Source organism: Grammomys surdaster, unplaced genomic scaffold (assembly GCF_004785775.1).
Source record: "Grammomys surdaster isolate TR1022 unplaced genomic scaffold, NIH_TR_1.0 493, whole genome shotgun sequence".
Lineage (NCBI taxonomy): Eukaryota > Metazoa > Chordata > Mammalia > Rodentia > Muridae > Grammomys > Grammomys surdaster.
In genome coordinates, this window is record NW_021604912.1 from 761,445 (window position 1) to 775,452 (window position 14,008).

The 14,008-nt window shown below is 35.5% G+C and overlaps 1 protein-coding gene across 1 annotated transcript in view; it reads left to right on the forward strand.

The window, feature by feature from the left end:
* Nucleotides 1-14,008, forward strand: part of Agbl1 (ATP/GTP binding protein like 1) — a 739,063-nt gene that overhangs the window by 370,525 nt on the left and 354,530 nt on the right. Inside the window, exon 20 of the mRNA XM_028781654.1 lies at nt 5,301-5,432. Coding sequence (XP_028637487.1) covers nt 5,301-5,432 — 132 coding nt within the window. The remainder of the gene's footprint in view (nt 1-5,300; nt 5,433-14,008) is intronic.

A 14,008-nucleotide genomic window follows, 5' to 3' on the forward strand; every position in this document is an offset into this window, starting at 1 on the left:
ACTCAGGTCTTCGGGCTTGCATCTCCTGTGCTTTGCTCACTTAGCACTGTACCAACCCAAACTTCCTTTCTCCAGATACTCTTCTCTGTTGACTTCAGCTGTGTCCTTGCTATGATTCTTGTTTGATCTCCATCCTGGGATTCACTCTTAAGCTCTCAACCTTTCTATGTGGTCCTGGTTTTCCTCCTCACTCAAATGCTTTAAAACCTCCTTCATCACCTCCAGGAAACCATCCTGATACCATAGAACGGCACATAAATTCACTAATAACCAGACTACTGCCCATGTCTCTAGCTTCCTAAAATTCAGTCTTTATTACATTCTATTTATTCTGAATTTTTGCAATTCCTCAAAGGCCTCGTTCATTCGTCCCCATTCTCCATTTACTTGGTAAGACTCATCTGATGTTGTAACACATCCCTGTGGCTTGCAGGACCACCATAATGCACCCCTGCTGAGGTGCCACTCATGAATTACATATAAAACATTCCTCTCTGGAAGTAAGAAATATGGTGTTAGTTTGATTTGCAGAGTTTAGTTTATCCCTACCTTAGCTTTTTCCTCTGGCTACTATGTTTGTTAGCTTTTGGAATCATCCCCGCTAAATCGTTTCTGGATGGATCAACATAGAAAGAAAGAAATGGTATTTGTGTATTAAGGCAAAATTGGATTTAAGTATTTACTCGCATTCTCAATAATTGAAACTTAATCAAGTTATTTATTTGAAATTCAGTGCTCTTATATAAAATGGGGACAACAATGCCTGTGTCATCATAGGATACTCACTGTTATAATCATCATGAGATACGCATTGTTATAACTTCATAATAACATTTATTTTTAGCACATGACTATGCAATTAAATGTTCTAGAACATCCATTTTGTATAATTTCTTAACATGCTAGCTGATGCCTCATAAGTGTTGGATAAATTAACTATTTATATTGGTGCTGTGGAAGGCAACACTGAGTTATATTAAAAATTTTAATTTTTTCCTGCCATATAGCAGGCAAGCATATTTTTTTGTTGAATACGTTGATGAGTGAGATAAGATTGTTTATTGAACTATGGGTATTGTGGTCTCCAAACTGGGCACAGAGACTACTATTCTGACAAATAATTTTACTGGAAGAAAACAAAAGTATCAAATCTTCAAATAGAAAAGAAAAACCTTTCCTCAACTGAAATAAGTTGATAATTTGCCTTGTAATTGCCCCCTGCAATTTGAAGAAGCACATGTTTCTTATAATTAACAGTCATTTATTTTTAGGGATGTCATTTGTGCAGCAAGCAGAACAATGTCTCCATTTCTTTCCTTCCAAATCCTCGGGGGCCAATGGAATCCTAGGGCTTAGCCGTGTTCATTCCCACAGGTGAACAGGTCTATAATTTGTCATTTACCTCAGCTTTCAGAGTCTGTAAGGATCAGGAAGGAAAAAAATAACAGCTTTTATCTCTATCTGAATCCAGCATTTAAGGAGCTCCTGTCACCGAGCTGCCTTCTGGCTTTATTGAGAAATCTGTTGCTAAGACACAGACTTAATTTGTTTGCACACTTTTCATAAGAATGGTGCATGTTTATTCACACAGAAAAACCAAGATGTAAGAGATAAAGGTTGGTGGAAAGTTCATGATAGTAGAGGATTAGACCTTAAGCACTTGTTTCGTTGGCTCCTTTAGAAAAGAGGGTTTTTTTTAGACTATGATCTTGGTACTAGAACCATCAGCCTCACATGGGAGCTTATTAAAAAGACAAATTCCTTAGCCTCACACAGACTGATGTGAATCTCAAAATTGCTGAAGCAGGGCTCCAATGTCTGCTTTGTCAAGTCCTCCATGTCGATATCTGAGACCCATTGTCCTGTAACATAGGCTAGAACATCATCTCTATCTCACCCGTCAATGGGACATAAAAACTGAGACGTAACCTCAGTCAGGTCAGACGGTTTGAAAGAAGATGCTCATTTTTAAAGGTTCCTCACAACTTCTCCATGTACCCCCCCTAATCTGATAACTCAGATGAAATATGAACATAATATAGAAAATAAGTACACACTATGTCCAAGAAGGAAACAGTTTATAAACTAAAAGAATCATAAAGATTTGTTAAAAAAAATCCTATGAAACCCAGGAAATACATGCAGGAATACAGCCCTAGGCTGCATTACTAATAAGGGCAGACCATACTGTTATATTTGGGCTGATATCACTGATAAAAGTCCATAATCCATAGCTATTTCGTTAGCTTGAATAACTGGTTATGGATTCACAAGAATAACCCAGTGGTTCTCAGCCTTCCTAATGCTGCAATCCTTTAATACAGTTCTTCATGCTATGGTGACCCCCAACAATAAAATTATTTTGTTGCTACTTCATAACTGTAAGTTTACAGTTATGAATTGTCATGTAAATATCTGATATGTAACCCCTGTGAGGCTGTGAGCAACAGATTGAGAATCACTGGCTTAATCAGTTATTTGGATGACATCTTTGCTCAGTAATCACTCATATTTAGTTAGGGAGTGATGCTTGATCTTCTTCAGCACAGGAAGAAGTGAAAGCTTGGGAGATAGAACCTGTACTGCATCTATCTCGTGACATCTATGCCTACCATCTGGCTATAATAGAAGATATTCACTAAATTACTAACAATGCACCAGTGAAGATGACATCTTTATTAAACGATGAAGCCATTCCTCAATAAAGGCCAGGTCTAGCATGTAACAGATGCCACTATTGATGTTGTAGATCTTTGGTTTGGATGGAATATGAAATCACAAAATAGAGGAGTAAAGAAATGGACTTACCCATTAAATGCAACATAGATGTAGAAGCCATCAAATATTCTTTACTCAATATTTCCTATATCTAAATGAATGTAGATCTTCTATATTTCCTTGGTCTACAGTTTGTCTCTATACACATTTTACAGTTTTACTTTAGTTTATTTGAACAGGATCTTATACAATAGCCAAGTCTATCCTCGAACTCTTTATATGGCTGAGAAATAGTCCTGTACTGATGATTCTCTTGGCTCTACCTACTAAATGCTAAGACTATAGGTGTGTGTCACTTTGGCTTTTAATTTATGACAATGGAGTTAAACTTATCTATCTAATCTGGCATTGTCTTTTAGTAAACATTTAATGATTCACTTTATGTATGTTTTGGAATTGAAATTGACCATTGTGCTTAATATTTTATATTTGTTTCATGTGCTTAATATTTTATATTTGTTTCATGTATTAGTATAGATTTCAATTCTGTTTGATATGGCAAAGACTTTTGAGAGAACAGTATATATCTTTGACTTTTATTTAGGCACCTTGAAATAATTCAGTGTTCACCCCATTCTGTCATCTTAATGAATCAGAGTCTACCTTCAGTTAATATGTTACCTCATGTATACTCTACCAACCTTATACAAGTATACTGGTAGTTTATTTTTTTTGTATTTTATGATATTGTGCTGTCACATTTACTTTCACATATGCTACAGCTATTCTCCACATTATTAGTCTGTGCATTGGAATGTCATTTACATATTACAAGAATTAAATTAAGAAAAACATTTTCTTTACCATTGCATGTTCTTTTTTTCCTGGTACTTCTCCAGTAAATTGACTGATAGAGTCTGCAATGGGAGACCACAATGATTTTTGACTCTAAGTACTTCTGTGTCAGGAAAGGGATAGGAACTTGGACTTTTGAAGGCCACAGTTTTATATTCTGTAATGACATTTTCTTTTGTAGTCAATAAGGCTAATGGGAAAATAAATGCCTCTTACAGAAAAGTGAAGAAACATAGGGAGAAGTATAGCATAATTTGACCAGAATACTAGATATTAACAAAATCAATACATTGGAACTCTCTGGGTAGAGAGCTAGTTGTATTGGGGTATAATCCACCACTTGGCTGGACCTGCAGGGTGTAGTCTCCCTAGTAGCACTTCTGGGTTTTTATGGAACAGTACTCACTGTGTGTACTGTATTCATCTGCTTCTATCTGAATGCTTTATGGAAATCTTACTTCTGCATCCAAACAAGGGAGACGAATTTTCCTATCTTTCTTCCTTTTGTTTGATGGGGGAATGTTCATATGAAATCTAGAAAGTATAATGAAGACTGACACTCTTACAGGGTAGAATTCTTGATGCGTCTTCTGTAAGGAAGGAGCTTTGTATGCTTTGCTTGTCATACGGTAGAAAGAATGTTCATTTTGATTCAAATAACAAGTTATTGTAACACTTAACTCTTTGAGATAACATGACCCCTAGGCTTGGTAGCTTAAACAAAGGCTATGTTTTAAAGTTAATGATTTTTGATTAAGATTTATCTATGTCAACTGGTGGCCAGTAAAAAAACATATTCAACTGCATGACACCAATAGAACGCAGGAATTGTGGAAGTCCTTGTATGTGAGGATGAGGAGAATTTGGTATCCTCTTTTTGAATTCATAATTTGTTTTTCTTATTAACATATTTTACAGGATATTTTTGTCACTGACAGTTTTCTTGAGACTTGCCAAGAAAACATGTAAAAAGAATGTATTTCCCCTCCATACCAGTGAGGCTACTGCACATGTGACTTTCTTTAATTAATATGAGCAGATAAAAAAATAAAATAAAAATATGAGCAGATAGATATTTGCTTTGTTTTCAGAAAAGCTTCAGCAGGTACAATAAGAGTCTATCCTTAGTATCATTTGCCATTTGATACAAACTAGTATGTACCAAATTAGGGCTTCTCCCTCATCTTAAATCCTAGAGTGAAGTTATATAGTGTAGCCTCATAGATCATCTGTTGCATGAATTAAAAAAAATAAACTGAGTTTTGAAAACAATCATTAATTTTTGACATCAGGACTTGGAGAAGAATCATGATTATTCTTTATATAGTTGATATAGTCCCTTATTAAAATAGCTTTTTGTTTACTTTTCAGTTTTCTAATCTTCATCTGTATTTCTTTTTTTTTTCTGTTTTTTTTTCTGTATTTCTTTATAACTGCTGTTGTTTCTATTTTCTTTCTTGGCTATGATTCTATGTCCTCCAAGTCATAAGGGAATTTTTTTCAGAAGAGCTAATGATGACATGCATTTCTTCACATTCTATTCCCCCATAAGATCCTTGCAATCTACCTTCTTCTCTGAGAGCTTTTACAATGCAGCTGTTCCAGAGTTACCATGGATCCCACATGGCTGAGTAAACAGCATCTTTCTGACAACTTTGACATTGTAAACATATAAGGAACCAGTGCACTAGCCTGGATTTATTTTTTCTTTCTGTTGCTTATTGTAGGTCTTCTGTGATTTCCATGGTCACTCCCAAAAGAAGAATGTATTCCTTTATGGTTGCAGTATGAAGGAAACTTTGTGGCAAGCAGGTTGCACTGTTGGTGAATCTGCCCTCTTGGAGGATGTCAGCTACAGGGTAAGACACTCTATGGTATAATATGATATATTTTGACCACAACATTACTGTGAGTACATATTATCACTCATCCTTGTTATATTACCACTCATCCTTGTTTCTAGGTAGAAGCTTTACCACTGAACTATATCTTTAGTTTCAAGTCACCTCTTTTTTTCCTTAAAATAACTATCTTATTATACCCATACAGTTATAATATAAGCAGAAAAGATATTTCTGTATCCTTCCTACAATTATGTTGAATAATGTCACACTATCTGGTAACTTTATTTATTATCTTCTGTATGGCCCAGGACTTGGTGACAAGAAGCCTTATTTTAATGTCTGGCTTTATAATTGTTAACTGTGTGAATTATCATTCTGCCACCTCTAAAATGAAGACAGTATAAATACTGTTTCTTTTACAGAGGTTATGGAATGATCCTGAATACAAAAGAACCTTAAGCAAATATGAAGGGGTGAGCGCACCCAGGCCCTCATCAACTCCCATCATTCTCCATGATCATTCTTTGAAAAGCAGAACAGTTATCCTATTCATTGAACTGAATTTTATATTTCGTGTGCTCTGGTAGAATGGACTCCTCTACATTCAGTTTACAACAAAATGGAAGCTAAGAAGGACCATTCCATGTGAGGATAATATAACTCCTTATGAGACATAAGGAGGAGATGAGATTTGTAAAGTTGTCCAAATGCAAAATAAAGACTAGCCTTTATTTCAGATTTATGAAGAAAAGAAATATGATTGTGATGATATTAAGTTCTGCTAAATCTTTTCTTCTAAGTATGATAATTTATTCTCTACAAAGTAGGTTAATTTCTAAAGCTAATGATGGAATTAATGGAGAAATAAAAGCCCATCAAACTAAATAGGAGTAGCAGGCAATGGACTTAATTTTAGTACTAGGAGGTTGAAGTTGAAGGATGCTTAATTGTAGATCATCTTGCTCTATATAGCAAGACCCATTCTAAAACAAATCAAAACAAAACAAACATATAAAAACAAACAAACAAATCATTTAAGAGTTAAGCCACCAGAAGCTTAGCCGCATTATATTACTTAGATAACATACACGTGGGAAGCTCATGCCAAACCTTAACGAATGACCTTATTATGTATAATGCAGGTGCATATAAAATATATCATTCAAACTTACATCGAATTGATTTGGCTTTTATTGTGTCTTTTCTTTAGAAAAGATAACAATATTCATGGACAGTTCTCTACATGGAAAACTGAGAAGAAACAGGACCTAAGAGCTCTCTGTACAAAGCTAATGTGAGGCCGAGCAGAGCCTGGGCATCATGGTTGCCTTAGTTCCTTCTCTTTAACTAAGTTAAGAGATCCCAACCAAAGCAAAATTGGGGACATGGTTTGTATAGCTCATCCTTTGAGGGACAATTTGTCATAACACGAAAGTCAAAGGAACAGAAGTTAAAATTCTGGCAACATCACAGCCATAGTCAGGAGGCAGAGAGAGAAAGATACATACTTAGGTCAGTTTATTTTATACAGTTCAGGGTCTCAGCCAAAGGGATGGTACTGCTCACAGTCAGTCTGTTCACATCAACCAGTCCGGTCAAGAGAATTCCCTGCAAAAATGGAGGAAAGCTATAAAAGCTCATATGCCAGCTCATTCCTTAGCTCATCAAGCTGACAATTGAGATTAGCCATCTGAATGACCAATGGCACAGGGGTCTCTTATCTTCTGTATTTCACTTTTACTGCATGATGATCTTATTTATGGTATATTGTATTAGTTTATTAATGCACCAAACATTTCAAGCTCACTTCTGTGTCAAGTAAGGCAAAAGGCATGACAAGGGAGAGAGACAGACAATAATTTCTGCCCTGAGAACAAGTTAAGGAGTGTTTTATAACAATACTATTAAAATATTAGCCTATCTGCACATTGACAGTCATCTATGGGATACCTTACTTTAGATGGTCAGTTGCCTGAATCTCAATTTTTCTCCCTTATAAAATGATAAAGTCAGGGTTTATAAGAAATGTATAAAATTGAGTTTGTTGGTACTCTGGAGTTCTCCAAGGGTTATTCATGGCTATTAAGCAATGGATGTAAGGGGAACATGAGTAATATTGAGCTTCTTTCCACACCTTCCACATTTACAGCCTCACTTTGTAGGTCATGCTCAATATTTGTCTCCTTCTACATTTGGTATTTTATATCTAACTATGATCTATAATGAATGAATTTGATTGTGGTGTTTAGTAAAAATTTGGTTTGCCTATGTACAAATTGATGTTTCAGAATCAAGAGGATGTGTTCACTCTGTCGCAAGGAGATGGAGACCTTGGAGAGACCCATTATGCAAGACACGTTTATAGTCCTCTCAGTTGCCCGGAGTCACAGCCTTGAGAGTGTATTTACATATCAGACAGAGCAACTCAATCAGAAGAATTCTGTCCTTTAGTATCAGTGTCAAAATGATAAACACATTTCACACAGATACTCAAGATATTTGTTCAATTTTATTTATCAATCATACTGGAACTTCTGGTTATAATACTAAAGCAGGTCAGTGAATACATTCTTCAAAACACAATTATGAAAAAGGACAAAATTGATAAAGGATGTAATTTTAAACCTATGTAAACTGACCAGATACAGATGGAGAAATAATGAGTCTTGAAAACTGCTAGAGTGTCATGCACGGACACCTCAAATGGGTGATCCACTTAATGGGATTTCCTTAACCATCTTTAAATTACTCAAGATACACAACATAGAGGGAGGCATAGTAATGAACATGCTTAGTCATAGCAGAGCTGAGGTAGGAATATGGGGAGTTTAAGACTCTGTGAGTTAAATAGCGAGACTCTATGTCAAAGCAAAGGAAACAAAACAAAACAAAACAAAACAAAACATGAGTAGCTTTTAAAAATGTCACCAAGTATCGAAGGAGACAAGGTCCCAACTAGACATTTCTTGCCACTAAATGAAGCCTCCAAATCTGGAATGAGATACATCTAATTGAGTTATGGGGCAAAGAGTTCACATGAAAGTCCCCAAACAGCCCAGATTAATGCCAGGGTTATTGGTTGCTCTCCACAATCTGATGGTAAGGCTTGATTGGTGTAGATAATACCTTATCAACTCATTTAGCATGAAGAACTTGACACGACGCCTACATTGAACCTTCATTTCTACAGGCTAGTATTTATGGTCCTAGAAGGTCCTCAGAACTCTATCAAAGGATAAATTAAACACCAACCCAGCTAAAAATCCTTCTATCTCAATGGTACCCTGCCTATTATAGTGGCATAAAAGTTGTGGGAGTGATCATTCACTATCTGTTTGAAATTAAGGCCACTCTATGAAATTGAACTCATGGCTGACACCTCTCAGGTGCCTAAGTACCTGTGGCTAGATTCACCACGAACCTAACGGAAACCAAATAATACTGTTCTGCTAAAGAAACATAACAATAAAATGACTCCCAATGACATTCTGCTATATTCATAGATTAATGTCTTGCTCAGCCACCATCAGAAGCTTTCCTTTGTAGTATATGGGAACAAATACATAGTCACATCATTGGACAATATAAAGAGAGTTAGGGACTCTAAAACACTAAATCCTAAATGAGACGTCACCGACAATTATCTACTCAGGACTCAGGGAACTCTGTGGAAGAGGAAAAGGAAAGATGGTAAGAGCCAGTGGGGATGGAAGACACCATGGAAACAAGGGCTTCTAGACAAAAATGGACAGATGTTACATTAACTTATAAAGATTTCTATTATTATTATTAATATATATACTATATTATATATAATTTTATATATAATATTATATATATATAATATTATATTATATTAACTTATAAAGACACGCAAAAGGCCTGAAGAAATCTAAGCCAAATGGAAGTGCCATTACTTAGAGGGGAACTGGATACAAGCTCCCATCCCTAACCCAAAGCTATCTCAATTGATGATTACTCACAAAGAGAAAATTACTTTTATCCAACAGAATCTCGCTGAAATCAGTATAAACTACATTTAAGGGCAGGCAGATCATGTCAAGAAGTAGATGGCCAAACAAGAAATGAAATTAATGACATTTTAGGAAGATTTTTGTTGTATAATGCTTTGTGAATTTTTTTTAACTTTACAGGTCTTTTGCTTATATAGTATGGTTTCCAATTTGTTTTTATGAGTTATTGTATATAAGAATATGTGTGTCTTTGTGTCTTTTTGTGTTTTTTTTTGTTCTTTTTGTGTTTTTTCTTTATGGTTTTGTTTGTTTTGGTTTCTTTTTTTTCCTATCTTGATTTTATTTTGTTTTATTTTATTGCATTTTATTTTATTACCTCAGATGCTTGTTTGCTTCCTTTCCTAATAAGAATGTGAAAGGAGGTAGATTTGGTTGGGTGATGAGTTGGGAAGTATGTAGAAGGAATTGGGGCAGGGAAAACCACAATCAGAATAGAGTGTATGAAAAAAAAAACATTTTAAATTTTAAAAAGGCCAATATAAGAATGCAAATATTTTTTCTCTTACACCTATATGCACATACTCAGTGATACATAGAAACAGAGAAGTGGGATGGTCAAAAAATGTCACAAGAATGCCAGGCAGTGGTGGTGCACACCTTTAATCCCAGCACTTGGGAGGCGGAGGCAGGTGGATTTCTGAGTTCGAGGCCAGCCTGGTCTACAGAGTGAGTTCCAGGACAGCCAGGGCTACACAGAGAAACCCTGTCTCAGAAAAAAAAAGTCACAAGATCTAGATCTAAAAACAATTTTAAAAAAAACTAATATATGGCCTCTACATAATCTGGTGTTATAGGAAAATATGTATATGTGAAGAAAAGAATCTCAGAGCTAACTAAATAAGAAAACCCCCAAAGATTTGAAAATTGTCCACAACTTATCCTCTAAGTTCATCTATAAATCAATCTCAAAAAAGGGAAGCTGTAGAGACTCAAGATGTTGGAGGACAAGTTTTATCCACATTATTAGCTAGTCGCCATGTTGAGCAGATACAGAGAAGTACCAAATTTAAATATTTATTCTAATAACTCATACTATGGCACATATCACAATAAAAGTAAGGAGATTCTACATATTAATCTAGGAAAGAAGTTAAATTCTAAAAATATATATAGCAAATACAGGATCTAGGAAAACTACAAAGTAAAATTTATGATGTTCAGTTTTCTTCTAAAAGCTATAAACATAATAAAAATGAAGAATATGAGCCGTATTCATGCGAACCTTATTTAGCAGACATTGCAGACAATAGAAATTGACTCTGAGACCACGCACACACAGTTAAAGTATATTCAAACAATTAGTTATATTTAAAAACTACTGTTAAAAGTGGTGATGGTGACTTTGCATATAGGCAATTGCTAGAAAATCGGAAACAAAAATATAAAGAAATGAGAAAAGAGAAGGGGGGTTCTTCTCCAGTTGAACTGTCTAGTCCAACTTTAATATGTGGGCTTTAGCTTTGTCTTATTGTATCTTGTTTTGTCCTGTTTGGGTATAGTCTCTTGGAGTCCAGATCTTTTCTGAACAGGAAACAAATGGCGAGTGGATCTGGTATAGAAGGAGATGTGTGTGGGATAACTAAGAGAACTAGAGGGAGGGAAACTAGTTGAGATGTATTGTATAAAAGAAAAATCTATTTTCCAAAAAAAGTACTATAATTACAGTAAAAAATTAGATTGACAGATTTATCGTCAGACTTGAAACTCTAGTTGAAAGAATCAATAAACTTGATGACATAGTCAAAATTATTCACTTCAAGCAACAGAGAAAATTACATGAGAAAAGCAGACAAACATTGAGATGTACACAATAGCATCAAAATTAAACAATTTACGTGCAAGAATGATCTAAAAGAAAATAATTAACATGATAAATATACGAAGAAGTAAAGGTAAATGGCATCAGAAATGTTTTTAAGAAGTAGATAAATGGTAACCTATTACAAAAGAAGTAACAAAAGAGCAAGTATAAATCCAAAATCGTGAGTGCTGACACTAAACATGAATGGACAATATATTTCATTCAAAAGACAAGGGCTCTAACATTCAACTAAAAATCCTCAATTCTATGCTGTTTGTGAGAGATTAAATACTTCCAGAAGAATTAAAATGAAAATTGGGAAGAAATATGCCAGGTATGACATCCCTATACCAGAAACCAGTGATTATATTGAGATAAGAAAGAATACATTGTTGGTGGCTAAAATATTTTCTGAAAAGAAAGTAATTAACTGTTCTCAAAAGAATGTCTGAGAACGTAATTATGACGCATCATGAAGAGATGTTAAAATTTGATGTTAAAGCTTGACTAGTTCACCACTCTTCTCTCAGGGAATGAAATATTAAATAAAAAGAAAACAGAAAGCCAGTAACGTTGAGACTACGTTGTGTGACCACACATACATGACATCTGCCCCTCAAAGAGTGCACACTAATTCTGAGTGCACACCAAGATAAGATGCCCATGATAAGAATGTGGTATCTAAAACAAAACAAAAACAAAAAAAACTTAGAACATGATTTTAAAAACAATCAAGTAAATGAATAAGCAAACAAGAAGTTGAAACCCTACAAAGGTATTTACATGCAGCAGCAGAGTATATTACAAATAAATTTGCAAGGATCTCAATGTCCCTGAACATTTGGATGTTAAACCACTCCATTAAAAATAATTTGTGGCTAAAGAAGAAATCAGAGAAATTAGAAAATATCTTGACCTGACTAACAATCAAAACATAATACATCGGAATTTTTGGCATATAGCTGCGTCATTAAGAGAGATAAATAGATTACTTCAGATGATTTTGTTAGCAAGGTCAATCTTAAATTAGTCATCCAATCTTGTGCATTTGGAATTAAATAGAAAGAAGAAAGAATATTTGGGTTTAATGATGGCTCAGTAGTTAAGAGCACATACTGCTATTGCAGAGGAGCCAGTTAGATTTCTAATACCCGTGCCAGGCACCTCTCAGCTACTTGTAACTTTAACTTTAGCTCGAGACTGTGCCTCAGCCAGATGTATGAGAAAAAGAAAAAGCTAAATTACCAGTCAGGAATGAAAGAGTAAGCTTCTCTGCAGAACCTAAAAATTATGTGTGTATTTTGTTGTTGTTATTAATAAACTACCTGTCAAATGTATAAATTATTTGCAGGATATAAACTATGAAATTTGGCTCAAAGAGACAGAAAATCTAAGTGTATTTCAAGAAAATAAATTGAATTACAAATCAAAATACATCCCATAAATACCTACACCCAAATAACTTTGTTGGTGGATTTAAGCTGACTCTCAAGACATAGATAATATTCAGTATAAAAAGTATTTTCACTCAGAAAATAGAGGAGGAATACTTGGTATCCCTTTATGAAGCCATGGTAAAGCCATGAAAAAGCCATCAGAAGGAGGGATAGTGACATCTCAATGATTCTTGGAAATGCCTATATAGAGCTATTTTTCCAAAATATCAAGTCAATCCAAAAGCATGTAAAACATTCCTCACTGTGGCAAAGTAGGACTTTAGCTCATGAGGGCAAAATTAAATATTTAGAGATAAAATGCTATTGTATTTCTTTCAGTTACAGAATTGACAAAGACTCCATCCTCTCATCATATACTGAAAAAGAATTTGACAAAAACCCTCATTTAAAATTAAACCTTAAGAAGATGCTCGAACATGTAACAAGGACATATGCTCAACTATGTTCATAGCAGCCTTATTTATAATAGCCAGGAGCTGGAAAGAACCCAGATGTCCTTCAACTGAGGAATGGATTCAAAAAATGTGGTATATTTACACAATGGAGTATTACTCAGCTATTAAAAACAATGAATTCGAGAGGTTCCTTGGTAAATGGATGGAACTAGAAATTATCATCCTGAGTGAGGTAAGCCAATCACAAAAGAAGACACATGGTATTCACTCACTGATTATTGGATATTAGCCTAGAACCTTGAAATGCCCAAGATGCAACTCACAGGCCACATGAAGCCCATAAAGAAGGAAGACCAAGTGAGGGTGATTCGGTCCTTCTTAGAAGGAGCAACAAAATACTCAAGGGAGCAAATATGGAGACAAAGTGAGGGACAGAAACTGAAGGAGGGGCCGTCTCAAGACCACCCCACCTGAGTATCTATCCCATGTGCAATCACCAAAGGTAGATGCTGATGTGGAAGACAGGAAGTGCATGCTGATAAGAGCCTGATATGGATATCTCCTCAGAGGCCTTCAAGAGTCAGACATATTCAGAGGCAGATGCTCACAACTAGCCATTGAACTGATCATGGGGTTCTCAATAGAGGAGTTAGAGTGAAGACTGAAGGAGCTGAAAGGGTTTGTGGCCCCATGAGGAGAGCAACAATACCAACCAACCACAGCTCCCAGGGTCTAAACCACCAGCCTGGGAGCACTTAGGGGGGGGATCCAGGGCTTCAGCTGAATATGTAAAAGTGGAGGGCCCTGCTGGGCATAGGTGGAAGAAGAGAACCTTGACCTCATGAAGGCTGGATGCCCCAGGGGGTGGGAATTTTGAGGGTGGGGAGGTGGGAGTGGGGGGGGT